This window comes from Bombina bombina, chromosome 3, assembly GCF_027579735.1.
Source record: "Bombina bombina isolate aBomBom1 chromosome 3, aBomBom1.pri, whole genome shotgun sequence".
NCBI lineage: Eukaryota > Metazoa > Chordata > Amphibia > Anura > Bombinatoridae > Bombina > Bombina bombina.
The window spans coordinates 120,639,537-120,666,918 of record NC_069501.1 but is presented as its reverse complement, the minus strand read 5'-3'; the positions used below and the strand labels follow the sequence as shown (position 1 = coordinate 120,666,918).

Genomic DNA, 27,382 nt, shown 5'->3' with positions numbered 1-27,382 from the left:
GCAGCCATGTTAGAAACTAAGTTGTCCTGTTATCCATCTCTTCTAATGAGGATAAAATAGGGGCAGATATAAAAAATGGAAACAAGGCTGTGTAGAATATAGAATTGTTAAAGTAACTTACCACACAACCTTGTTTGCAAATTCTCTTTTATTGCCTGTTTTATATCTGTCCTTAAAGGGACATTGTACACTAGATATTTCTTTGCATACATGTTTTGTAGATGATCCATTTATATAGCCCATCTGGAAATATTTTTATTAAAAAATTATACTTTTGCTTATTTTTTAAGAACATTGTGCTGATTTTCAGACTCCTAACCAAACCCCACAGTGCCAGATGTATACATGCGTTTACAGACTCCTGCAGGCTCCTGTGTATGTTATCTGTCTTTTCATATGCAGGGAAGGGGGGAGGGAGTGTCTTCTCTTTTTGTTTACCCAGCCCCTTTCAGTGGGTGTTCCAGCCTAACCTCATTTACAGTGCTAAACTAGGAGCTTCTAAGTAAGTTTTTAAAAAGGTTTTATACTGGATTTTTAGGTCAGCATCTGTGTATATTCTTCTTTATATTAGTGTCTATTACATGCAGTTATATGAAAATTGGTGTACACTGTGCCTTTAACTGTCCTCAGCAGAAGAGATAAAAGGGGAAAACCTAGGTTCTAATATGGCCGCATCCCTAACTTTACAGAAACTTAGAAAGCCAACAATTTTCAGAGTTAACTTACAGGAGAGGGGGACAAAATAAATAATGAAAATATAATTGAAAGTGTTTTTATAGGAAGCATTAGCAGGAATTTTCTATCAGCCAATGACCCATAGAGTGCCTTTCAACCAAGGTGCCTTAGCAGAAAGGGCAAGATTTAATAAAGTCCTGTGGACAGGGGCGTACATCTTCGCCCCTGTCCGCCTGACATTGAATAGTGCATTTATCATTGCACACTACGGATAGGGTGCAACACTTCCCCCTTGCTCATGCGCAGCCCTCCACCCCCATCGCGAACGAGCAGGGGCTGTCAATCTCCCCGGTCGGAATAGTCTGGGGGGGAGTGAGATACGCCACATAGCAGGTAGCAAAGTGGGTTAACTCTCGGCTGCAAGTTCGCACATACAGTGGGAACCTTTGATAAATCTGGGCCAAAGTGTCTATTAGACAATGTGCATTAATAGGAAGTGTCTATCAGCCAATGAGCATTATTAAGAAGTGCATTTTAGCCTATCAGAAGAATTACACAACTGAGGCATCTATATTAGTTTCAACTTAAAGGTTATCAGCTTTTTTCTATATTTTTTTTCCATGTAAAAGCAACTCAACATGTCTTAGATACTGATTTTTCACATGAATGACAGAAAATGAGTACAGATTTCTTCAGCAAAGGCTTATAACTGTTGCATACCCCCCAACTGTCCCAATTTTCGCGGGACAGTCACGATTTTAGAGGTCTGTCCCGCTGTCCCGGGTTGCTAGACATCTGCCCCGCATTGCCCTATGCATTTAAAAAAATAATTAAAAAAAATGAATTTTATTGGGCACATAATCAGAATCAGCTGGCTTTTCTCTCCCAGGGTTATATACTGGTTAGATACCTTGTGGAAAAGTAATGGTGTGTGGGTTAAGCAGTAGTAGGCAGGCTGTATACCCTCTGACCTCAGGTAATGGTGACCTCTAACCCCTGGTAGTGATGACGTCTAACCCCTGGTGATAATACTAGCATGCCTTCAGTTTTATATGATGAGCAGTGCTAACACCAGGGTAACGAACAGTGGCAGCCTCAGACTGCCAGCTAATGTGCTTGCCAACCCCAGGACCCTATACAATGAGTTACAGATACCCATATATGATGTAGTGTGTGTGTATATCTGTATCTATTAGTGTGTATGTGTGTGTATCTGCATGTATAAGTGTAAGCTGTGTAGTGTGTGTGTGTGTGTGTATCTGTATGTATAAGTGTATGCTATGTAGTGTGTGTGTGTGTGTGTGTGTATCTGTATGTATAAGTGTGTGCATGTGGGTATCTGCATGTATAAGTGTATGCTATGTAGTGTGTGTGCGTCTGCATGTATAAATGTAAGCTATGAAGTGTGTGTATCTGCATGTGTAAGCGTATACTATGTACTGTGTGTGTATCTGTATGTATAAGTGTATGCTATGTAGTATGTGTGTATCTGTATGTGTAAGTGTATACTATGTAGTGTGTGTGTATCTGCATGTGTAAGTGTATACTATGTAGTGTGTGTGTATCTGTATCTATAAGTGTAAGCTATGTAGTGTGTGTGTATCTGTATGTGTAAGTGTATACTATGTAGTGTGTGTGTATCTGTATCTATAAGTGTAAGCTATGTAGTGTGTGTGTATCTGTATGTGTAAGTGTATACTATGTAGTGTGTGTGTGTGTGTATCTGCCTGTATAAGTGTATGCTATGTAGTGTGTGTGTGTGTGTGTGTGTGTATCTGCCTGTATAAGTGTATGCTATGTAGTGTGTGTGTGTGTGTGTGTGTGTCTGCCTGTATAAGTGTATAATATGTAGTGTGTGTCTGCATGTGTAAGTGTATGCTATGTAGTGTGTGTGTGTGTATGTGTAAGTGTATGCTATGTAGTTTGTTACTGTGCATTTTTGCTAACCTTAAAGGGACAGTTTACTCAAAAAATGTCCCCCCTTTCATTTGTTCCCAATGATCCACTTTACCTGCTGGAGTGTATTAAATTGTTTACAAGTAGCTCCTTTACCCTTATATCAGCATTTGAAATAGTTGATTTAGCATGTGGTATCCCCACCTATTCTGAAAGTTTGTGGACGCAGGTCCAAGCTATAGATAAGCTTTGTAAACACAGCCAGCAGAAGAAATTACACTCCCAGTGGGATATAGCAGAGATAAGGTAATAAAATGTTGATTTTCCATTGTTCTCTCCAAGTACTGGTGATTGTTTAAAGGACAGATATAAGATAAAGAAGCAGGTATATGTATACCATGTGATACAGTAATGAGATCTGATTATACCTACAAGCTCAACCCATTTTATTAGGTTGTGGCTTCAAAACACAAAATCAGAGCTTTAAAATACACAAATAAACCTTAAAAAGCTCATTTCAATACATTTTTTACTCTGCAGTTGGTAAAAAAAGCAATTGTAAACACATTAAGGGAAAAACTATTTTACAGTATAGTGTCCCTTAGGCCAAAATCTAGAATATTTAAAATTTTTGCTACGTGGGTCCCTCTTTTGAATTTTGAAATGTTGGAAGGTATGCTGTAGAACCATCTCTGCATTTCCTTGGTGCCAAGAGTCTGATATACCTACATTTACTTCAATCTATCTAGATGCCAGATCTATTAATCTCATCCTATGTTTGACTTGTTCTATATTCCCTCTTGGCTACGTTACATGATATCACATAAATCCCCAGTGTCTTCCCAGAATTTTCAGTTCTGTAGTTATCTCTTAAATCTCTGGGAAGAATGCCCATTAATACTAGCAATGATATGAAGATAACAATATACAATGGTTTCTAGATAACTGGTGTAAGAAAGAGATTACACATGTTGTAGTGTCTACACATGCAAAGGAAAATTGTACATCTAGCTCCTAAAAAGATTCTAACAAGTAAACCTTTTACATACACAGATATAATGGTTTCATATGCCAGCCAGCCATATGCTACCTACATCAAGATTTCATGCAAGGAAGTGAGCACTTGTGACTCAGGCTTAAATAAATACTGACTCTTTACATCTTGCTTTATAGGGAAAAGCTACTTAATTATGGCTTTATAGGTGACCTGTGATCTTCAGTGCTCACACACATTCCTGTCCTATTTATCTGAATATCTCAGAGACCCGGTCTGTGCACCTAGTTGATGTGTTCATTCATGTTTGGTACATTCTAGTAATTATTTTTCCAGGGATACCCAGGTTACTCCCTCTGCTAATGGCTTCCTAGCATTTAACAGAACACATTTAAAGAGAAAGCAAACTCACATTTTCCCTTACATGGTTCAGACAAAGCATGTGATTTTAAACAATTTTCAAATTTACTTCTATTATCTTATTTGTTTTGTTGTCTTGGTATCCCTAGCTGAAATGGATACCTGGGTAGGCTCAGGAGCTGCTTATTGGTGGCTGCACATATATGCCTCATTTTATTTGCTCACCTAATGCGTTCACTAGCTCCCAGTAGTATATTACTGCTTTTTTAACAAAGGATATCAATAGAATAAAGCAAATTAGATAATAGAAATTAACTGGAAAGTTGCTTAAAATTGTATGCTCTATCTAAATCAAGAAAGAAAAATGTCCATTTAAAATGCACTCTGCTATCATTGCGCAGGCTTGTTTGTGTTTTTTTTTTTTATATGAAAGATCAGCAGCTTAACCTCTTCCTGACAGTACTTATCTGTTACATCAGAATAAAGTTCAATTGTAAACAAAGAAGCAAAAAATGTAACTCACGCGATCGTTCATGGGATTGTGTGATTTCAATGATGGGATCTGGTCGGGGGGAGTGCCTATGAAGCTAAACACGCCCTCCAGCTGCGATCCCAGTTAGGAAGCAGTTATGGCTTCAGTGCAGCAGAACGGCTAGGACATTCCATGCCATCCTAACGGCGCTAAAGCCTAGCGCGGGTAGGAAGGCATGTAAAGTCCTAACGGCGGGAAGGGGTTAAAATAGAAAATCAATCATTTCCTACACAGATGTAGCCAAATATTGTTGTGTGTTTGAGCCTTATCAATTTAAATGATCTCCCATTGAAGAGATAAACATATAAACGGAAATATTAAAGTATACAAATATACGGGAAATATACTTTGGAAGTTTAAAAAGAAACTAAAGCAACAAAATTTTCAAAATTGGCATTAATTTACATATACTGGTAGAAATCCCTAAACCTGGAATTCCACAATTCAAACTATTTAATTATTAAAAATATGATAAAAAATTACTCTTTTCCTGCATGTAAGTCCCAATCTTCTTGGCCTGTGTCTTTATTTTTTATATATAAACAACAACTATTACCTTTCTGATTATTACTGTACTCTCTTATTGATGGTACGATGTAAACAAAAGTATTAAAAATGACATCCAAAAAAATCCAAACTACTCCAAAATCCAAAACTTTAACCTTTTTCCGCTCCCAAGCATTTTCTACACACTATATATATATATATATATATATATATATATATATATATATATATATATATATATATATATATATATATATATATATATACTGTATATATGTGCGTATATATATATATATATATATATATATATACATACACGAAAATCAATCGATAACTGCATTCCATAAAAGTTAAAATGTTCCTTTATTCAAATTCGATTAAAATCCACGGCACACATGTTAAAACCATAAAAAATTCAGTGGGAAATCTGTCAGTCTGACGCGTTTCGGCTATCTAGCCTTATTCATAGACTTAATCTGACTAGCACCTGTGGAGCTTAAATACGCTCCCTCACATTCTCATTGGTTGCCTCTTTTCCCACTGAAAGCTGTAGTATGGAGACTTAGAGACAGCAGTTCAACACCATCAGTGATATTGTAAAAGGGAAGCACACATTATTGCAGTACAGTTAACCCCTAACTGTCTATGGTGTAACTTCTCTACTTGTAATAGTGCATGCATTTCATTAGATATATTTTCAAATCCATCTTAATCTAGTTAAGTACTACATATCTACTAAACAATGATAATAGATGAGTATATATATATATATGTGTTGTGCATGCATATATACAAGTTAGATTTCTTCATCCTTATTCTAGGAGAGACACTGACTGTACCCTAATATTTAACTTTTGTTTGTGTTTAGAATAGAAAAATGATTAGTAACAATTCTCATCATTACATCCATTTATTATACATGGCCTATCTTACTGCCTATTTACTCCCAAAAGTTAATGATGTCTCCATCTATATTTAGGCCATTTGGTTTACGCGTCCTAAGTGTAAAAATCCAGTAGGCCTCCTTTCTAAAGAGGGCATGTACCCTATCACCTGGGTTGTTTCATTACCAAATCAATAATCATCCAGGTGAACGTACTTATATCTCCCCCATGTTCAAATATGAAATGTTTCGAGACTCCTGTTGTGGCTCTATTCTTATCTATGTCATATAGGTGTTCCTTAATCCTGACTCTAGTCTCTCTGGAAGTACATCCTATATACTGTTTCTCACAGGCTGTGCATGACACCATATATATGGCATAGTCTGATCTACAATTTGTACAAAAGCCACAGTTAAAGACCTTGTGGGTACTGGAAGATTGAAAAACCTTGATCGTCTGCGTAAGGTCACATGCTACACAGCTACGTGTGCCACACTTATAGTGTCCTTTACATGTGAGCCAACTGCTACTCTTCTTGGGTTTCTTCAATACACTAGGGGACACCATATTACCAATAGTAACATTCCTTTTAGACACAAACTTGCACCCCTCTTCAATCACGTTTTTCAATACAGTATCAGCTTTCAAAATTGATAAATTCTTTCTGATAATATTACAGATACTATTGTATTCGTTGGTGTAGGTAGTCACGAATGTGATTCCTCCAGTTTGACTCTTGTGGCTTGTACCTTTCTCATTCCTCTTACATTTTGTTTTTGACATTTTGGGTTTAAGTAGTTCTTCCCTAGATATGTCTCTAACATCTTTATAAGCTCTCATGATGCTATTTTCTGGATAGCCTCTAGCTCTCAATTTGTTAATTAAGTTTCTACTCTCCTTAAGAAAGGTTTCTTCATCAGAACAATTACGTCTAATTCTTATCATTTCCCCTTTGGACACCCCATAATGCATGTGTTTGGGGTGACAGCTCTTTGCATGCAAAAGGGAATTTGCAGATATAGGTTTGGTATATAGTGAGGTGGATATACATCCAATGCCTGTATCTCCCTCAAGTATTACATCTAGATAGTCAATCCTATTCTCTTCAAACTGAGAAGTGAATTCCAGACCCACTCGATTGTTGTTGAGATAGGCTACAAACTGTTCACTCTCTGCTTTAGACCCTATCCACACAAACAGGAGATCGTCGATATAGCGTTTGTACCCCATCAACGACTCCCTGTGTGGATTACCATCTGCATAGACGTGGGACAGCTCCCACCATCCCATAAATAGGTTGGCGTAAGCTGGGGCAAATTTAGTCCCCATAGCTGTCCCACGTCTCTGCAGATAGAACTTGCCCTCAAATTCAAAGTAGTTATGGGTCAGCAGAAAGTGAACAGTTCTTACAATGTATTCCTTCAGAGTATCCTCATAGTCACTAAGGAGATCCATAATTTATTTGATGGCTTTTAAGCCAAATTCATGTGGTATGGAGGAGTAAAGACTCACCACATCAATGGTGAGCCAATTATACCCCTCCTTCCAGGTAATTTCTTTTAATGAGTTAAGCAGATGTTTAGTATCCCTCAAGAATGAGGGTAATTTACAAACAAGTGGCTATAGTAGGGACTCTATCCAATTAGACAGGTTCTCAAAAAGAGAACCGATTCCTGAGACAATAGGTCTACCCTTAACATTGGTGATGGAATTGTGGACCTTCGGTAAGTGATGGAAAATAGGTACCACTGGCTCATGTATATATAGATATTCGAAGGTCGACAAGTCCATCACCCCTTGTTCCAGGCCATCATCAAGTAAATCTTTCAAAAGTTCTTGAAAGTGTTTGGTGGGGTTAGTATGTAGTGTCTTATAAACATTTACGTCTTCTAGTTGTCTAAGTGCTTCTTCTATATATGTGCTCTTGTCCATTACTACAATTGTACCCCCCTTATCCGAACTCTTGATGACTATATTGTCTCTTTCTTTCAATTTTCTAAGGCCCTCTTTCTCTTTGTTAGTTAAATTGGACCTATGTGTCTTAGCATCATTTTTAAGTTTAATTAGATCTTCCTCTACTCTCTTATGAAAGAGTTCCAGAATCAAACCCCTAGATTGGGTGGGATAAAAGTTAGACTTGAGCCTGAAACCATTGTGTATTCTTTTCATAGTGGAGGGAGGACAACTTTCTTTTTCTAGGTGGTAAAGGGAAAGGAAATCAGCAGCATCTTTTATTTGGAAAAAGTCATATATACACATATATATACCTGTATATTTATATATACACACTCACACACACATATATATATTAACACAAAAGTATATATATATATATATATATATATATATATATATATATATATATATATATATATATATATATATATATAGTCTTGCAATATGATTTACAATATGATGTTGCAAACATTGGGTTAAATGAATATGTTACAATTCAGGAGGGAGCTGCAAGTCAGCACTGAAAGCAATCAAGGTCAATAGTAGCAACATGGAGCATTTATCTGTATGCCATCTGCACCCCCATTCAGAGGCCGATACTGTTCAGGTAGCAGATAGGTGGCTGTAATGTCACATAAAACGCTGCTGATGCACATCACGTCACCACTTGCTATCTGAGCAGGCATAATCATGTTTCACAAAACTGCAAATCCTTGATGTGCATTTTAAGTTTTAACAGAATGCCCCCTTTAAATGAGACACTCAAATACAAATGTTAATTTAAAAAAAAAAAAAAAAAATAGAAAGAAGCAAAATTTTAAGTGGGTCCCTACTCACATGGTTCTATCTAACAGTGGGAAAAAAATACTTGACTCCTCATTCAAAGAGGCCAGAAAAATATGTTTAAACATTATCCCTTTAAAGAAAGAAGACTCCTGGGATTCTATTCCGGGAAACGACTGTGTATTATTCCTTTGTTGTGTAATTTATAGGGAAAAAAGGATCAGTTGCCAGAATCATTGCACAATCAGAATAGTATAGGTCTGTTCAGCGGCGGCAGAACTGACCTGAAAAAGGAAGGCATCTCCCAGGGAATTGCTGAGGCAGAACACAAAGTCTTTCTTTGGGTGCTCCGGAACCGCTTGAACGATGCTATTTTCCACCCACACGGCATGCTTTGGGATACTGCTGTTGTCTATTCCAGAACGGCCATCATTCTCATAAAAGAACAACGTACATCCTGCAAAGCAATAGGGAACATTAGCAGCATTATATATTTATTAGACACATCTTTTTGTAAATATGTTGCAGATACAAGCAGTTTAGTAACATAGTAAGTCAATATATTCTGCATATGCTTATCAAAGTGCTTGTGTAGTGTTTAAAGGGTTATTCCATTGTAGGTCCCTGAATGGTGTAAAACTCTGTCCTTGCTGATTTCAAACATGCCAAGATTTCTTTATTAAAGTGTATTAAAGGGACAATCTAGTATAAATTAAACTTTCATTATTCAGATAGGACTTTTAATTTTAATTGAGTTTCCAATTTACTTTTATCATCAAATTTGCTTTTTTTCTCTTGGTATTCTTTGTTTAAACTAAACATAGGTAGGCTCATATGCTAATTTCTAAGCCTTTGAGGGCTGCCTCTTATCACAGGCTTTTTAAATCTCTTTTCAACACAAAGAGACAGAAAGTACACGTGGGCCATATTGATAACACTGTGTTCAGGCACAGAAAGTTATTTAAAGAAACAGTATACTGTAAAATAGTTTTTCCCTTAATGTGTTTACAATTGCTTTTTTTTACCAACTGCAGAGTAAAAAATGTATGAAAATTGGCTTTTTAAGGTTTATTTCTGTATATTAAAGCTCTGATTTTGTGTTTTGAAGCCACAGCCTAATAAAATAGGTTGAGCTTGTAGGTATAATCAGATCTCATTACTGTATCACATTATGTACATATACCTGCTTCTTTATCTTATATCTGTCCTTAAAACAATCACCAATACTTGGAGAGAACAATGGAAAATCAACATTTTATTACCTTATCTCTGCTTTATCACACTGGGAGTGTAATGTCTTCTGCTGGCTGTGTTTACAAAGCTTATCTATAGCTGGTACGTGCGGCCACAAACTTTCAGAATAGGTGGGGATACCACATGCTAAATTAACAATTTCAAATGCCAATATAAGGGTAAAGGAGCTATTTGTAAACAATTTAATACACTCCAGCAGGTAAAGTGGATCATTGGGAACAAATTAAAGGGGAGAACATTTTTGAGTAAACTGTCCCTTTAAGATCTAGCACAATACAATGCTAAATTTAAGACAATAGATAATAAACAGTCACAGTCATGTGATCAGGGGGCTGGAAGAAGGTTCCTAGATACAAGGTAATCACAAAGGTAAAAAGTACATTAATATAACTGTGTTGGTTATGCAAAACTAGGGAATGAATAATAAAGGGATTATCTATCTTTTAAAACAATAACAATTCTATGGTTGACTGTCCCTTTAAAGTGAACCCCATTAATTTACCTTTTTTAACCCCTTAAAGGGACACTCTCTGTAGTCAGCAGGGAAGAGACGTGCTGATAAGATATAAAGATTGGTCTTGAAAAATGTCCTTGCACGGATTGAAAGGTCGACCAGAAAAGATAAATATTTAAATGAGGAAATAAAAAGTTGAAGAATTACAGAAATCTTAAGTCCTGAGAGTGCCTCTTCATTTCAAAGCAGTATATATATATATATATATATATATACATATACACACACATACACATACATATATACACACACACACACACACACACACACATACATACTATATATATATATATCCAAATACCAGATCTTGCCCTCAATTGGGAAACCGCCTGGGTGCAACTTTGCAATAAAATAGTAGCCCAAAAAGAAGTGCACTCTCAGGTCTTTCACAACAAAGTTACTTTATTTGTGTAACGTTTTCGGAGGTCTTGCCTCCTTCATCAGAATCAGCATGCTGATAAAGTAACTTTGTTGTGAAAGACCTTAGAGTGCACTTCTTTTTGGGCTACACTTCTTTTTGGGCTAATATATATATATATATATATATATATATATATATATATATATATATATATATATATATATACTGTATATATATATATATATATATACACACATACATACATAAAATCAAGATACTTTGGGCAAGTTTCTCTCTGAAATTACCAGGAAGTTAAAACACAGATTTTGACATTCTTGACTGACTGTGGCCCTTGAGGATCAAACTAAGCACATTTGGTCCCTACAGTTCTATGTAAATTATACAGTTTGTACAAAAGACAATCTATGTCGTGAAATAATGTTTTTTTTTGTTGTTGTAAACTTTCTTCAAAATGTCTATTAAAGGCACAATGAACTCTAAAAATGGCTATCATGAATATGTGAGCACTATTAAACATATTTGTTTTAAAACTATTTTAATGACAGGATGATAATGTTGTGGGGTATAGTAGCTCACCGTCTATTAAGCAAAAATCAGGTGGACAAGGGCAAGTCCACAAAAGGCACAAAAAGTGTATTTTTGCTTAAAGGGATAGTAACCCCCCCCCCCCCAAAAAATATAATTTAGATAGAACATACGATTTAAAACAACTTTCCAATTTAATTCTATTATCAAATTTTCTTCATTCTCTTGTTATCCATTGCTGAAGGGACAGCATTGCACTACTGACAGGAAGCTGAAAATATCTATTTAGCCAATCACAAGAGACAAATGTGTGCAGGTACCAATTAGCAGCAGCTCCCACTAGTGTATGATTTGTGTGTATTCATTTTTTAACAAGGGATACTAAGAGAACAAAGCACATTTGAAAATAGAAGTGAATTTAATAGTGTCTTAAAATGACATGCTCTATCTGAATCATGCAAGTTTAATTTTTACTTTCCTATCCCTTTAATACAGGAACATTTAAAGCATATTAGACAAAAATTTTCTTTTAGACAACGCATACAATTTTATACAATTTTTCAATTATCAAAAATTGCTTAATTCTCTTGGTATCCTTTGTTGAAGAAGCAGCAATGCACTACTAGCTGAATGAACACATCATGGGAACCAGTGGCAAAAGGCATATATGTGCAGCCACCAATCAGCAGCTAGCTCCCAGTAGTATATTGCTGCTCATAAACCTACCTAGACATGCTTTTTAACAAAGGATAAAAAACAAAGAACAACGCAAATCATGAAATAAATGTTTTGACTTTAGTATCCCTTTAACTATATCAGTCACATAAAAGGGGGGGGGGGGGGAAGACGACTCGAATTTAGTGGATAATTATAGCCCTTTATAAAAGCAACCATTCAATAAATGTATTGTAAAAAAAAAAAAATACAATTTCACCATAAAGGGCCAATTTATGACGATAAAACTTAAAGGGCCATGATACCCACATTTTTTCATTCATGATTTAGAAAGAGAATGTATTTTTAAACATCTTTCTAATTTACTTCTATTATCTAATGTGTTTTATTCTCTTGATATTCATTGCTGAAAAGCATATCTAAATATGCTCAGTAGCTGCTGATTGGTTGCTGCACATAGAAGCCTCATGTGATTGGCTCACCCATGTGCATCGCTTTTTTTTCAAATAAGGATATCTAAAAAATGAAGCAAAATAAATAATAGAAGTAAATTGTAATGTTGTTTAAATTTGTATCTTCTATCTGAATCATGAAAGAAAGATTTTGGGTTTAGTGGCCCTTTAACTTGACCCGTTGAAGAAGTGGAACAAAGTCTGTTCCCATAGGACACTTTTTGAATTCTATATTGAAAGAAACTTGGAAAAATGGTGACAGCATTACTACATAAATGATGACAAAATTGTCCAGAGTAAAACTGCTGTGCAGTCATAATGCTAACAATCTGACTCCTTGTTGTCACATAAATCTGAGGCTCCCCAGTCTCTGTTCTGGTGAAGAAAACCTAATGTGAACTCATTTCATTAAGTAAAATAAACTGCATAATGGTAATACTAGGAGCCAGGCCAAGTTTGAGGATAGGAAAACAGTAACAGCATTCCCCAGAGAAAGTACTTGGCATTACAGAGCGGCAGCAAATGTAGTTATGTCAGTGTAAGGGAGCCCCCTCTGTACTGTGCGATAAAGCAATTGTGTTATATCAAAGCATAGCAAATACAGAGAATCTGCTTGCACTCCGCTATTTATCAATAATCTGTTCTGGAGATCACTGGTGCACTTTGTATTAAAAGGCTTGTGGAGAAAACAACTTGGCACACGGTTGGATTCTTTCGTAGTAAGACTTTAATGCGTTTCTGTTTCCCAGGTATTTCTATTACATAATGTTACAGTAAGAAATGTTCTGTGTTCTTACTGCACTATTACTGGCCTGTACTTTTGTGTTAACCCCGGCATAGCTCTGAACACTAGTAAAGTCAGGTTGTAATGGCATTGGACAATGAGCCTAAACTCAATACGGCAGGTGGCTAATTATATACTCCTCCCCTGATTGGCTCAGAAGTTGTGTTCAGCTCTGGACCAGTGGCGTATTGCTGATATCTAGAGCTGACTATGTGTTTAACCCTTTTGGGGATGTTAAACACATAGGTATAAACGAGAAGATAATGTTCTTATTGAACCAACATATGGATTGTGCACGGTCAGCTTCACAATGGCAATGGAAAATAAACCTGAGCTCAACGTAGCTGGCGACTACGCACATATGCCTCTTGTGATTGGCTCAGCAGTTTTCCAGGGTTAAATACAGTACAGGCAAGTCGAAGGGTAATAAGCAAATGCTTAATGTGTCAGGATATTTTCTTATTGATGCATTATGTTGTTTAACCATTGTTCAGTAACTTTAAAAGGACATTAAACATCTCTTGCTTTTCTATACATTTGTGCTTGTTTTCAAACTCAATAGAGAAGCAGATCAAATAGCTGGTTTCGGTATTTTGCAGCATTTTGCTAGGTTACAGGTTTTACTTTTTGGCCTCTATAGTGAACGTGGGACACAGCACAAAAGCAGGAGGGAGGCTCCAAGTGAACAAGGTGTACAGACATGTTCCTCAATGACAACAGAACATCAAACCATTCCCGACTGTTAACTGTTACAAGTCAAGTTTCATAACATATCAGTCATGAAACAGAATGATTCCTAGCTATTGTTATTTTTTATAACATATTCCAGCCGAGTTATCACTAGTTTAGGATTCTCCATAGGCTCAAAAGTAAAAAAAACAACAACAAAAAACAACAACTGTCTCTAAAGCACCAGAGCGCTTTATTGGTTTACTTTATACACCTTCCAACACGCAGCCAATCACATGCGTATAGGGTTGTTAGGTGTCCAGTATTCAAACTCGACTGTCCAGTATTTTAGCTATCCAGAAAAATGTTACAAAAATATTGGATACAAATGTCCAGTTTTTATAAATTCCCTGAGTGCTAAATTTCTCCTATTCCTCAATGCATTACATATAAGGAGCAGAATGAAGCGAGGGGCTGCCATGGGAGTCATATCACTGTTTAAGTGTGTTACTGTCTGCCAAAGAGGAAAAATGATTTATTTGTATGTTGCTTGCAGCCAAGGGGTAAAATGACTGCTTAGTTGTGAAAATATACATGGTCGATTCAAGAGTTGGGGCTAAGGAAGAGCTTTTTTTGGGTAGGGGGCGGGGGGGCATTGTCACGGACATATTGTCTAGTATTTTGTGGGGAACAGCTGTCAGCCCTACATGCCTACAGCTAGAGGTGTTAGAATAGAGCCAAAACATGGTTTTTTATTATTATTATTTATTAAAATTAAAAAAAATCATATTTACAAAAATAAAACACACTAATAATAAAAACACCAAGACCAATAAATATGTTTACAAAATGACATTTTTCAATAGCGTAAAATTGTCACTAAGTCTAAACCCTTTCCCTTCCTCTATCACTCACTGGTCATCACCCTAAATCCCACATCATAACCAAACCTACATGTACTTTCTAAGTGAAACTCCATATTGCCAAGTGAATATCTGGGAATATACCCTCTTGTATACAGAAGAACTCTCAAACTATTTGGGGTTGTTGGACATCTCGCGCACCAATGCAGCAAGTACTTCAGTTAAAGGGTTAGAAAAGCCAGAATTAAATGAGCTTAATTCAGATAGCACATGTCATTTTAAGACACACTTAATTGCTTTTGATCTTTAAATGTACTTTGTTCTTTGGTATCCTTTGTTGAAAAATGCATGCACATATCCTTCACTAGGAGCTAGCTGGTTATTGGTGACTTCACGCGTCTTCTCATTGGCTCACCAGATGTGTTCAGCTAGCTCCCAGTAGTGCATTGCTGCCCTGGAGCTGCTGAATTTAACTGTGCATGGTGTTAAACACATATTTACAAACAATGGTGCAATAATAAAATTATCTAACAGTGCTTTTTTCTTTTTGCACTTACAGTATACTCCTTGTTATCAGATTTTTCTTTAAAGGGACAGTTTACTCAAAAATGTTCTCCCCTTTAATGTGTTCCCAATGATCCACTTTACCTGCTGGAGTGTATTAAATTTGTTTTGCAAGTATTTCCATTACCCTTATACTGGCATTTGAATTAGTTTATTTAGCCTGTGGTATCCCCACCAATCCTGAAAGTTTTTGGCCTCGAGGCCAAGCTGTATTAACACAGCCAGTAGAAGAAATTACACTCCCAGTGGGTTATAGAAGAGTTAAGAAATAAAATGTTAATTTTTCATTGTTCTCTCTAAGTATTGGTGATTGGTTTATGGACATATATAAGATAAAGAAGCAGTTATATGTACACAATGTGATAAAGTAATGAGATCTGATTATACCTACAGATATAAGATAAAGAAGCATGTATATGTACACAATGTGATAAAGTAATGAGATCTGATTATACCTACAGATATAAGATAAAGAAGCATGTATATGTACACAATGTGATAAAGTAATGAGATCTGATTATACCTACAGATATAAGATAAAGAAGCAGTTATATGTACACAATGTGATAAAGTAATGAGATCTGATTATACCTATAGATATAAGATAAAGAAGCATGTATATGTACACAATGTGATAAAGTAATGAGATCTGATTATACCTACATATATAATATAAAGAAGCAGTTATATGTACACAATGTGATAAAGTAATGATATCTGATTATACCTACAGATGTAAGATAAAGAAGCATGTATATGTACACAATGTGATAAAGTAATGAGATCTGATTATACCTACAGATATAAGATAAAGAAGCATGTATATGTACACAATGTGATAAAGTAATGAGATCTGATTATACCTACATATATAATATAAAGAAGCAGTTATATGTACACAATGTGATAAAGTAATGAGATCTGATTATACCTACAGATATAAGATAAAGAAGCAGTTATATGTACACAATGTGATAAAGTAATGAGATCTGATTATACCTACAGATATAATGACACATGTATATGTACACAATGTGATAAAGTAATGAGATCTGATTATACCTACAGATATAAGATAAAGAAGCATGTATATGTACACAATGTGATAAAGTAATGAGATCTGATTATACCTACAGATATGACACATGTATATGTACACAATGTGATAAAGTAATGAGATCTGATTATACCTACAGATATAAGATAAAGAAGCATGTATATGTACACAATGTGATAAAGTAATGAGATCTGATTATACCTAAAGCAAATCTCATAAATGTTATACTCTGCAGCTGCTAAAAAAGTTATTGGAAACACATTAAGGGAAAAACAATTTTTTAGTATACTGTCCCTTTAAGCTTTGAATGAAGGGGAAAAAAATACTAGTCGTCTGAGGCCCATAAAGCTGGTTTGGAGGGCAACATACAGACCATAGGCAGCTGAAACCTCCCTGGTCTAGAGCATTTTGTTACCCTCCAACTACAATGACTCTATCCTTAAGGGATAGTATAGTCCAAATTAAACTTTTATGATTCAGATAGGGCATGTCATTTTAAACAACTTTCTAATTCACTTTTATCAACAAATTTGCTTTGTCCTCTTGGTATTCTTAGTTGAAAGCTAAACCTAGGAGGCGCATATCCTAATTTATAAGCCCTTGAAGGCCGCCTCTTATCTAAATTAATTTGTTAGTTTTTCACAGCTAGAGGGCGTTAGTTCATGCGTTGCATATAAATAACATTGTGGTCATGCACGTGGAGTTATTTAAGAGTCAGCACTAATTGCCTGAAATGCAAGTCTGTCAAAAGATCTGAGATAAGGAGGCAGTCAGCAGAAGCTTAGATACAACGTAATTACAGAGGCAAAAAGTATATTTCTATAACAGTGTTGGTTATGCAAAACTGGGGAATGGTAAATAAAGGGATTATCTATCTTTTTAAACAACATTTTTGGTGTTTACTATCCCTTTAAATTGCACATGAACAACAAAATTGCTGTTGAATCTAAATGATTAATTTGTCATTATTTGAAATGTCCTTCTTGCAGTAGTTCCAACATTTTATTTCCATTATCTGGGCTTTTCTATCAGTCACAGCATTTTCAGTTGACTGCAAGCAGCAAGATATTGCAGGCAGATGATTTAGCTGTAATCATTATGCCGTCTGATACACAGAAGCCTTACACAGCAGGGATCCCACAGGCAAATGTTTCAGAAAACCTTACGCACATTTGGTGCAACTCATGATTTACGTGCTTGTCAGGATATTTACAGTTCAACAATAGTAATCGCTCCCTCAACAGAAACTTATTGTTATAAAACAGATTGGTCTATAAATTTCATTCCCCAATAAACATTGTCATCCATTATTTTAGGAATTTATCAATTCTGAAAGTAATTTCTGTGTTACATTTAATTCTATTACAAATGGCAAATAAATGTTATTTAAAAGTAACATTCTAATACATTCATTTCTTGCTCTAATTGATTAGATTGTGTCATTTTTTCCCCTTAGTAATCCTAGATAACTATGTGTTTAACCCAAGCAAAGTGGTTAGACAAAGTCCCAGGACATAGTTGGTGATTAGTAGGGTTGTACAACTGCCAATCCTGATTGGCTCACCGAGCCTGCCTTGCCCAAAAGCTGAAAGGGCTGCGGCTGAGTGAGACTTTACCTATGTGTTTACCTCTAGATAATAGCTCAAAGAAAGGAATGTTTATATTAGAATGTTGGAAGAGCCAATCTGGGCTTGCTTCTGCAAAAGACAAGGCGAACCACAGTCATTAAGTTAGCATAAAGTGCATTGTTTTGCAATGGTAATCTGCTAAATCCAATTAGGGATATATTAATAGCAGTGTTAGCCTTGAGAAGTCTGCAGTGTGCATTTCCTTGCTCGAGATTTAGAACATTCACAATTTTTAGAGCTAAATTTCAAGAAAGGGGGACAAAACAAATAATGAAAGTACATTGCAAACTTGTTTTACTAAACATTTTATAGTCAAGAATTTCAGAATATGTATTTGAAAAGAGCTGAATTAATTAGTTCCACATACTTTGATTAAATCACTGAGAAAAATAATCAAACCCTGGCCTGTTTGAAGTTTGCAGGGACAGAGTTTTACACCGTGCAGGGACCTACAATGCAATCTGCCTCTAAACACTACATAAGCATTCCGATATGAATATGTGGACCTGCTTACTATTTTACAAAAGCAGATTATTTGACTTCATGGACACTGTGCTTTCCTTCTGTCACACAATATATATGAAGTATTTACAATGTGGAGTGCGGCTACACTGAATCTTTGACATATGCTACAATGTACAATACAAACCTTTTAAGGATACCCAGTAGTGCTTCCACTTCCTCCGTGTTGCAGATTCCACCTTCTTATTCTTTTTGTGAACTAAGAAGTTTTTCACAGCCAATGCCCCGGCTTTGCGAACCGTCCCTTGGGCAGCAGTCAAGAGAATATCAGATTGGCCAGGTGAGCTTAAAGTGCCGCTGCTTTGTTCATCACTTAGTGCTGAATTTGCCTCCTCTATATTTTCTCTGCAGGCGCTGCTCATTTCCAACTCCCGCCTAAAGTTCTCGTACACTCCTTGACGCAAGACATCTCCGGTAGAGCTGCTGCCACTGTCACTTCCAATAAATGCCCGACTTGTGGTGGGAGAGTAGCTGGAAGTTGTGATATTTGACCTTCTGGAAACAATATCTGTGTCTGTAGTTGCTGCTTCGATTCCGCTGTCTGTAAATTCGCTTCCTTCACCTCCAGTGTTCACATCCTAAAAACACAACAGATTATTTTTAAGAAACAAATATGCAAAATGAATTAAAGGGATATGAAACCTCATTTTTTTTCTATCATGGTTCAGACAGAGCATGCAATTTTAAGCAACTTTCTAATTTACTCCTATTATCAATTTTTCTTCATTCTCTTGGTATCTTTATTTGAAAAGTAGGAATGTAAGATTAGGAGCCGACCTGGCTACATTTACGAATCTAGAAGCTGCTCTCTCCAATAAGATTAAATTACTATCAATAGTCAAATGTTGTGGGGTGTATTTGTAAACTAATGTGTGTTGTTCACATTTGTTATAGTAAGTCATAAATTCCATATTTTATTATTTGCAATGTAAAATCTAGCATTTGAATATTGAAAGTATTAGTTGATGCAAATAAATACATTTAAAACAGACAGAAGTGTGACACATGGACATCATGGTCAATAATGCAGAATTACCACAAATTTTGATTCTTTAATTGAATTTTCTATAGGCAGTAGAAGGAATATAAGCTAGAAGAGAGCCCATTTCATTGTGTAATATGCTGTGTATAGATCTGAAATACTATAGTAAAGGACGATGAAAGGGAGTCTAGTCAAAATAAAACTTGCATGATGCAGATACGGCACACATTTTTACACATCTTTCCAATTTACTTTTATCATCAAATTTGCTTTGTTCTCTTGGTATTGTTTTTTTGAAAGCTAAACCTAGGTAGGCTCATACCATTATTTATGACAGTTTCACAGCTAGACAGTGCTAGTTCATGTGTGTCATATAGATAACATTGTGCTCGCTCCCGTGGAGTTATTTATGTGTCAGCACTGATTAGCTAAAATGCAAGTCTATAAAAGAACGGAGATAAGGGGGCAGTCTGCATAGGCTTAGATACAAGGTAATCACAGAGGTAAAAAGTATATTAATATAACAGTGTTGGTTATGCAGAACTGGGGAATGGGTAATAGCGGGATTATCCGTCCCTTTACAAACAGTAGAATTGCATGATTAAGAAGGGAATAAAAGAAATGCAATAGCACTTACTCCAGCGGAACATTTATTTTCTAACAAATTTAAACATTTTCTTTAATTTGCTAATTCATGCTGTTATATTTGTTTTTTGTGTGTGTGTGTGTCCCACACCCCTGGCAAAACCTCCATGTTTTGCGAGTTTCAAATTCTGCTAAGACTTAGGACTGCCTAGCAATAAAGTGACTTTTCTCCAGATTGAACGCCCAGCCGTGTTCAGCCATAAAAGTCACGACAAAGATAACAAAGTGGTAAATACAGTTAAATAATGTCGTCTCTGGATTCGCTGATTTTTTAGAGGTCTCCAGTAAAAGCCACTAGAACCTTTGCACACAGGGCTGGCAAACAAACTGAGAATTGTTGTCTCCAATGCTGTATCTGAGAAAGCACTAATGAAGAGCAGTCATGTATCTGTGCGGTCTATTGCCACTGATGATTAGAGTCTGCAGACATTACACTTTAACCTTGTGCTTGGCCAAATGCTTGTTCATTGCACACACGTGTAAACCATTCAGACATGAACCTTCTGTTTTACACATGTAAGTAGAACCTGGTAGTACATTGCTGAGTCACAACCCCCCTCAATGGCTTTGGGAAACATAACAGTAATTGTCTTTTGTAATGGACTGGAGATCTGACAAACAGGTCTTTAATTTTATAAAGAAATCTTGCTTGATCACACCCAGAAAACAAATATCTGAAATAATAGCTGCCCACATTTCTATAAAAAGTTTAAACCTTTTTCTTGTATAAATTCTATGGTTTCCCAGTGCTCAGAAAGGAAAGCACATTATTAAACACAAAGTCAATGCCAGAGTTTATGAAACGACAACATAAGGGCTCCTACTGAATTCTGGGCAAGTGTAATCTCACATTAAAAGGGACAGTAAACACCTAGTAATTACAAGACATTTCTGTTGTGTTGCTCCAGAATAACATATCAGCAAAGTATTAAAGGGATATGAAGCCCCAAAAGAAATGTTGTGGTGTAGACAAAGCGCACCATCTTAAAAAAAAAAAAATCCAAGTTACGTCTATTATCAAAATTGCTTGGTTCCCATGATATTCTGTGTTGAAGAGATACCTAGGTAGGCATCTGGAACACTGCATGGCAGGAAATAGTTCTGCTTTCTAGTGCTCTTGCAAATTGATAACACTCTTGCAAAACTGCTGCCATATAGTGCTCTACACGTGCACACTCCAGAGCTTATATCCCTGCTTTTCAACAAAAGATACCAAAGAAAAAAAATGGGAAGAAAAAAATATACTAGAAGTAAATTAGAATGTTGTTTAAAATATCGTGCTCTATATGAACCATGAAAGAAAAATGTTGGCTTTTATGTCCCTTTAATCTTTTTAAAACAAACATAATTTTTACTGCAATTGTTTATAAATAGCAAAATTCCAGCCATCATTTTGCCTTTTTGGTGGAACAAATCTGGGCTTTAGTCCACAGACAACAAGGCTAGCCATTGTGATAACGTAACAACAAAGTACACTGTTTTCTAGTTATCAGCTAAAGCCAATTAGGGCAAGATATGTAGTAGGGTTAGCCTTTAGATGTCAGCAGGGTGCATTTTAATTTGTGGGAATTAGAAAATCCTCAAGTTGCAAAGCTAAACTGCATGAAAAAGGCACAAAACAAATATTGAAATTATTACCAATTCCTCTTTTTTGCCATAGCAATCTCCAGTTGCATTGACTGCTGGCTACAAATGAACGAGTCATAAGTATGGGTTTCAAAAAGTATACTACAGAGATTAAATCACTAAACTCCAAACTCAAACAGACAGGCATCTGGAAACATTGTGTCCCAATAATGTGCACATCAACACACCCACTACAGCTAGGCAACCTAAATCAGTTCAAAACGATATACTTCAAAATCCCTCACTGCCCAACCTGCACATAAGCAGCAAACTGCAGTTCTCTGAATAAACCATAAAACATAAAATGATTATCAGTATGAATGGTGTAAGTCACACTAACTGTGCATCTTGTCCAGAGGAATTATAAAAAGGATAGTACATAGAAAGAAGTGAACCACCTGAAAAGGAGGGTCTTAAAGGGACACTAAACCAAAATTTGTTCTTTCATGATTTAGATAGAGCATGCAACTTTATGCAACTTTCTAATTTACTCCTATTATCACATTTTCTTCGTTCTCTAGCTAGCCTACATTTAGCAATAGCCACCAATCTGCAAGTGCAACCCAGGTGCTGAACCAAAAATGGGCCGGCTCCTTAGCTTACATTCTTGCTTTTCAAATAAAGATAGCAAGAGAACGAATACAAAATGATAACAGGAGTAAATTAGAAAGTTGCTTAAATATCAATGCTCTATCTGAATCATGAAAGAAAGCATTTGTGTTTAGTATCCCTTTAAGGTTTTGGGTTTCTGTTTGGACCCCTTAAAAGGTGCAAGTCTTTGTTGATGACTACTTCTAGAATGAGCCAAGATTGGTGAATGTTTGGTAAATGACAAGTTGCATTCTCCTTGCTGCTATGTCTATAACAAAGCAGGAATTCTACTAAATGCCATTAGCTTGTTACTATATGACCCATTCCTATATCTGCCAATTATTTTACATATTTTATTCTTTGAGGTTTATAAATCTTGGTAGGACTATACTTGTAGAATTGCATTCTACTTGGTTTCAACAACTTGTTATCTTGTATTTCCAATAAGTGGGTGTTACAAAAAAACTGTCAGAAGGACATGTATCATACAGTAATGTTTAGTAGGCCCATGGTACTGGGTGGGTTATAGTCCGATGTATCAGCCATTATAATATATTGAAATACCAAACTGCAGAGTAATATAACAACTCCCTACAAGCAACGGATTTGTGGATCACAACTTTATAACATCTGTATATTTTTATGTTTTATAAAACGTTATCAGTCTTTATATTACAAACGCTGGCACATTTTCAGCCATTCTTTATCCAGTAACTAATCCAAATAGTCTCAGACCAGGGGAATAAATAGATTAGATGAGGATTGTTTTGATAAAAGTTTACTTCATTGCAAAATATGCAAATACAATAATAAAACAAAATGTTTTAAAAGCATTTAAAACTATCATTTTGATAGACAAATTTGTGTGGTTTTACAGTCCATGGTGATACCCCTTGAAAAGCCTCTCTAGGGTTGTTTATATTATCCAATTTGCTGCAGGACAATCATGGACAGATATACTTGAGGTCCTGCACTGATCAAGCAATAAATATGTAGCATGTAGCTGGGTCAAAGATCTAAAATCTGTGGATTAGCTACCATATTTTCTAGGCCAATAAAGAAAAAAAAATTCAGAGGTATACTACAGGAAAAGCAGGCAAATCAAACAAGTTAGTTTACTGTGTGTAATTAAATATTTTGAAAACAGAATTTATGTTTACCTGATAAATTACTTTCTCCAACGGTGTGTCCGGTCCACGGCGTCATCCTTACTTGTGGGATATTCTCTTCCCCAACAGGAAATGGCAAAGAGCCCAGCAAAGCTGGTCACATGATCCCTCCTAGGCTCCGCCTACCCCAGTCATTCGACCGACGTAAAGGAGGAATATTTGCATAGGAGAAACCATATGATACCGTGGTGACTGTAGTTAAAGAAAATAAATTATCAGACCTGATTAAAAAACCAGGGCGGGCCGTGGACCGGACACACCGTTGGAGAAAGTAATTTATCAGGTAAACATAAATTCTGTTTTCTCCAACATAGGTGTGTCCGGTCCACGGCGTCATCCTTACTTGTGGGAACCAATACCAAAGCTTTAGGACACGGATGAAGGGAGGGAGCAAATCAGGTCACCTAAATGGAAGGCACCACGGCTTGCAAAACCTTTCTCCCAAAAATAGCCTCAGAAGAAGCAAAAGTATCAAACTTGTAAAATTTGGTAAAAGTGTGCAGTGAAGACCAAGTCGCTGCCCGACATATCTGATCAACAGAAGCCTCGTTCTTGAAGGCCCATGTGGAAGCCACAGCCCTAGTGGAATGAGCTGTGATTCTTTCAGGAGGCTGCTGTCCGGCAGTCTCATAAGCCAATCTGATGATGCTTTTAATCCAAAAAGAGAGAGAGGTAGAAGTTGCTTTTTGACCTCTCCTTTTACCAGAATAAACAACAAACAAGGAAGATGTTTGTCTAAAATCCTTTGTAGCATCTAAATAGAATTTTAGAGCGCGAACAACATCCAAATTGTGCAACAAACGTTCCTTCTTTGAAACTGGATTCGGACACAAAGAAGGCACGACTATCTCCTGGTTAATGTTTTTGTTAGAAACAACTTTCGGAAGAAAACCAGGTTTAGTACGTAAAACCACCTTATCTGCATGGAACACCAGATAAGGAGGAGAACACTGCAGAGCAGATAATTCTGAAACTCTTCTAGCAGAAGAAATTGCAACCAAAAACAAAACTTTCCAAGATAATAACTTAATATCAACGGAATGTAAGGGTTCAAACGGAACCCCCTGAAGAACTGAAAGAACTAAGTTGAGACTCCAAGGAGGAGTCAAAGGTTTGTAAACAGGCTTGATTCTAACCAGAGCCTGAACAAAGGCTTGAACATCTGGCACAGCTGCCAGCTTTTTGTGAAGTAACACAGACAAGGCAGAAATCAGTCCCTTCAAGGAACTTGCAGATAATCCTTTCTCCAATCCTTCTTGAAGAAAGGATAGAATCTTAGGAATTTTTACCTTGTCCCAAGGGAATCCTTTAGATTCACACCAACAGATATATTTTTTCCATATTTTGTGGTAAATTTTTCTAGTTACAGGCTTTCTGGCCTGAACAAGAGTATCAATAACAGAATCTGAGAACCCTCGTTTTGATAAGATCAAGCGTTCAATCTCCAAGCAGTCAGTTGGAGTGAGACCAGATTCGGATGTTCGAACGGACCTTGAACAAGAAGGTCTCGTCTCAAAGGTAGCTTCCATGGTGGAGCCGATGACATATTCACCAGATCTGCATACCAAGTCCTGCGTGGCCACGCAGGAGCTATCAAGATCACCGATGCCCTCTCCTGATTGATCCTGGCTACCAGCCTGGGGATGAGAGGAAACGGCGGGAATACATAAGCTAGTTTGAAGGTCCAAGGTGCTACTAGTGCATCTACTAGAGTCGCCTTGGGATCCCTGGATCTGGACCCGTAGCAAGGAACCTTGAAGTTCTGACGAGAGGCCATCAGATCCATGTCTGGAATGCCCCACAGTTGAGTAATTTGGGCAAAGATTTCCGGATGGAGTTCCCACTCCCCCGGATGTAATGTCTGACGACTCAGAAAATCCGCTTCCCAATTTTCCACTCCTGGGATGTGGATTGCAGACAGGTGGCAGGAGTGAGTCTCCGCCCATTGAATGATTTTGGTCACTTCTTCCATCGCCAGGGAACTCCTTGTTCCCCCCTGATGGTTGATGTACGCAACAGTCGTCATGTTGTCTGATTGAAACCGTATGAACTTGGCCTTTGCTAGCTGAGGCCAAGCCTTGAGAGCATTGAGTATCGCTCTCAGTACCAGAATATTTATCGGTAGAAGAGATTCTTCCCGAGACCAAAGACCCTGAGCTTTCAGGGGTCCCCAGACCGCGCCCCAGCCCATCAGACTGGCGTCGGTCGTGACAATGACCCACTCTGGCCTGCGGAAGTTCATCCCTTGTGACAGGTTGTCCAGGGACAGCCACCAACGGAGTGAATCTCTGGTCCTCTGATTTACTTGTATCGTCGGAGACAAGTCTGTATAGTCCCCATTCCACTGACTGAGCATGCACAGTTGTAATGGTCTTAGATGAATGCGCGCAAAAGGAACTATGTCCATTGCCGCTACCATCAAACCTATTACTTCCATGCACTGCGCTATGGAAGGAAGAGGAACGGAATGAAGTATTTGACAAGAGTTTAGAAGTTTTGTTTTTCTGGCCTCTGTCAGAAAAATCTTCATTTCTAAGGAGTCTATTATTGTTCCCAAGAAGGGAACCCTTGTTGACGGAGATAGAGAACTCTTTTCTACGTTCACTTTCCATCCGTGAGATCTGAGAAAGGCCAGGACTATGTCCGTGTGAGCCTTTGCTTGAGGAAGGGACGACGCTTGAATCAGAATGTCGTCCAAGTAAGGTACTACTGCAATGCCCCTTGGTCTTAGCACCGCTAGAAGGGACCCTAGTACCTTTGTGAAAATCCTTGGAGCAGTGGCTAATCCGAAAGGAAGTGCCACGAACTGGTAATGCTTGTCCAGGAATGCGAACCTTAGGAACCGATGATGTTCCTTGTGGATAGGAATATGTAGATACGCATCCTTTAAATCCACCGTGGTCATGAATTGACCTTCCTGGATGGAAGGAAGAATTGTTCGAATGGTTTCCATTTTGAACGATGGAACCTTGAGAAACTTGTTTAGGATCTTGAGATCTAAGATTGGTCTGAACGTTCCCTCTTTTTTGGGAACTACGAACAGATTGGAGTAGAACCCCATCCCTTGTTCCCCTAATGGAACAGGATGAATCACTCCCATTTTTAACAGGTCTTCTACACAATGTAAGAATGCCTGTTTTTTCATGTGGTCTGAAGACAATTGAGACCTGTGGAACCTCCCCCTTGGGGGAAGCCCCTTGAATTCCAGAAGATAACCTTGGGAGACTATTTCTAGTGCCCAAGGATCCAGAACATCTCTTGCCCAAGCCTGAGCGAAGAGAGAGAGAGTCTGCCCCCCACCAGATCCGGTCCCGGATCGGGGGCCAACATTTCATGCTGTCTTGGTAGCAGTGGCAGGTTTCTTGGCCTGCTTTCCCTTGTTCCAGCCTTGCATTGGTCTCCAGGCTGGCTTGGCTTGAGAAGTATTACCCTCTTGCTTAGAGGACGTAGCACTTGGGGCTGGTCCGTTTCTACGAAAGGGACGAAAATTAGGTTTATTTTTGGCCTTGAAAGACCTATCCTGAGGAAGGGCGTGGCCCTTACCCCCAGTGATATCAGAGATAATCTCTTTCAAGTCAGGGCCAAACAGCGTTTTCCCCTTGAAAGGAATGTTAAGCAATTTGTTCTTGGAAGACGCATCCGCTGACCAAGATTTCAACCAAAGCGCTCTGCGCGCCACAATAGCAAACCCAGAATTTTTCGCCGCTAACCTAGCCAATTGCAAAGTGGCGTCTAGGGTGAAAGAATTAGCCAATTTGAGAGCACGGATTCTGTCCATAATCTCCTCATAAGGAGGAGAATCACTAGTGATCGCCTTTTCTAGCTCATCGAACCAGAAACACGCGGCTGTAGTGACAGGGACAATGCATGAAATTGGTTGTAGAAGGTAACCT

The 27,382-nt window shown here is 37.3% G+C and overlaps 1 protein-coding gene across 3 annotated transcripts in view; it reads right to left on the bottom strand.

Moving 5' to 3' along the window:
- Positions 1-27,382, bottom strand: part of TIAM1 (TIAM Rac1 associated GEF 1) — an 873,661-nt gene that overhangs the window by 192,973 nt on the left and 653,306 nt on the right. For all 3 annotated transcript variants that reach the window (XM_053705978.1, XM_053705976.1, XM_053705979.1), the window contains 2 exons: positions 18,604-19,054; positions 8,872-9,044 (listed from right to left, as the gene is read on the bottom strand). In XM_053705978.1, coding sequence (XP_053561953.1) covers positions 8,872-9,044; positions 18,604-19,054 — 624 coding nt within the window. The remainder of the gene's footprint in view (positions 1-8,871; positions 9,045-18,603; positions 19,055-27,382) is intronic.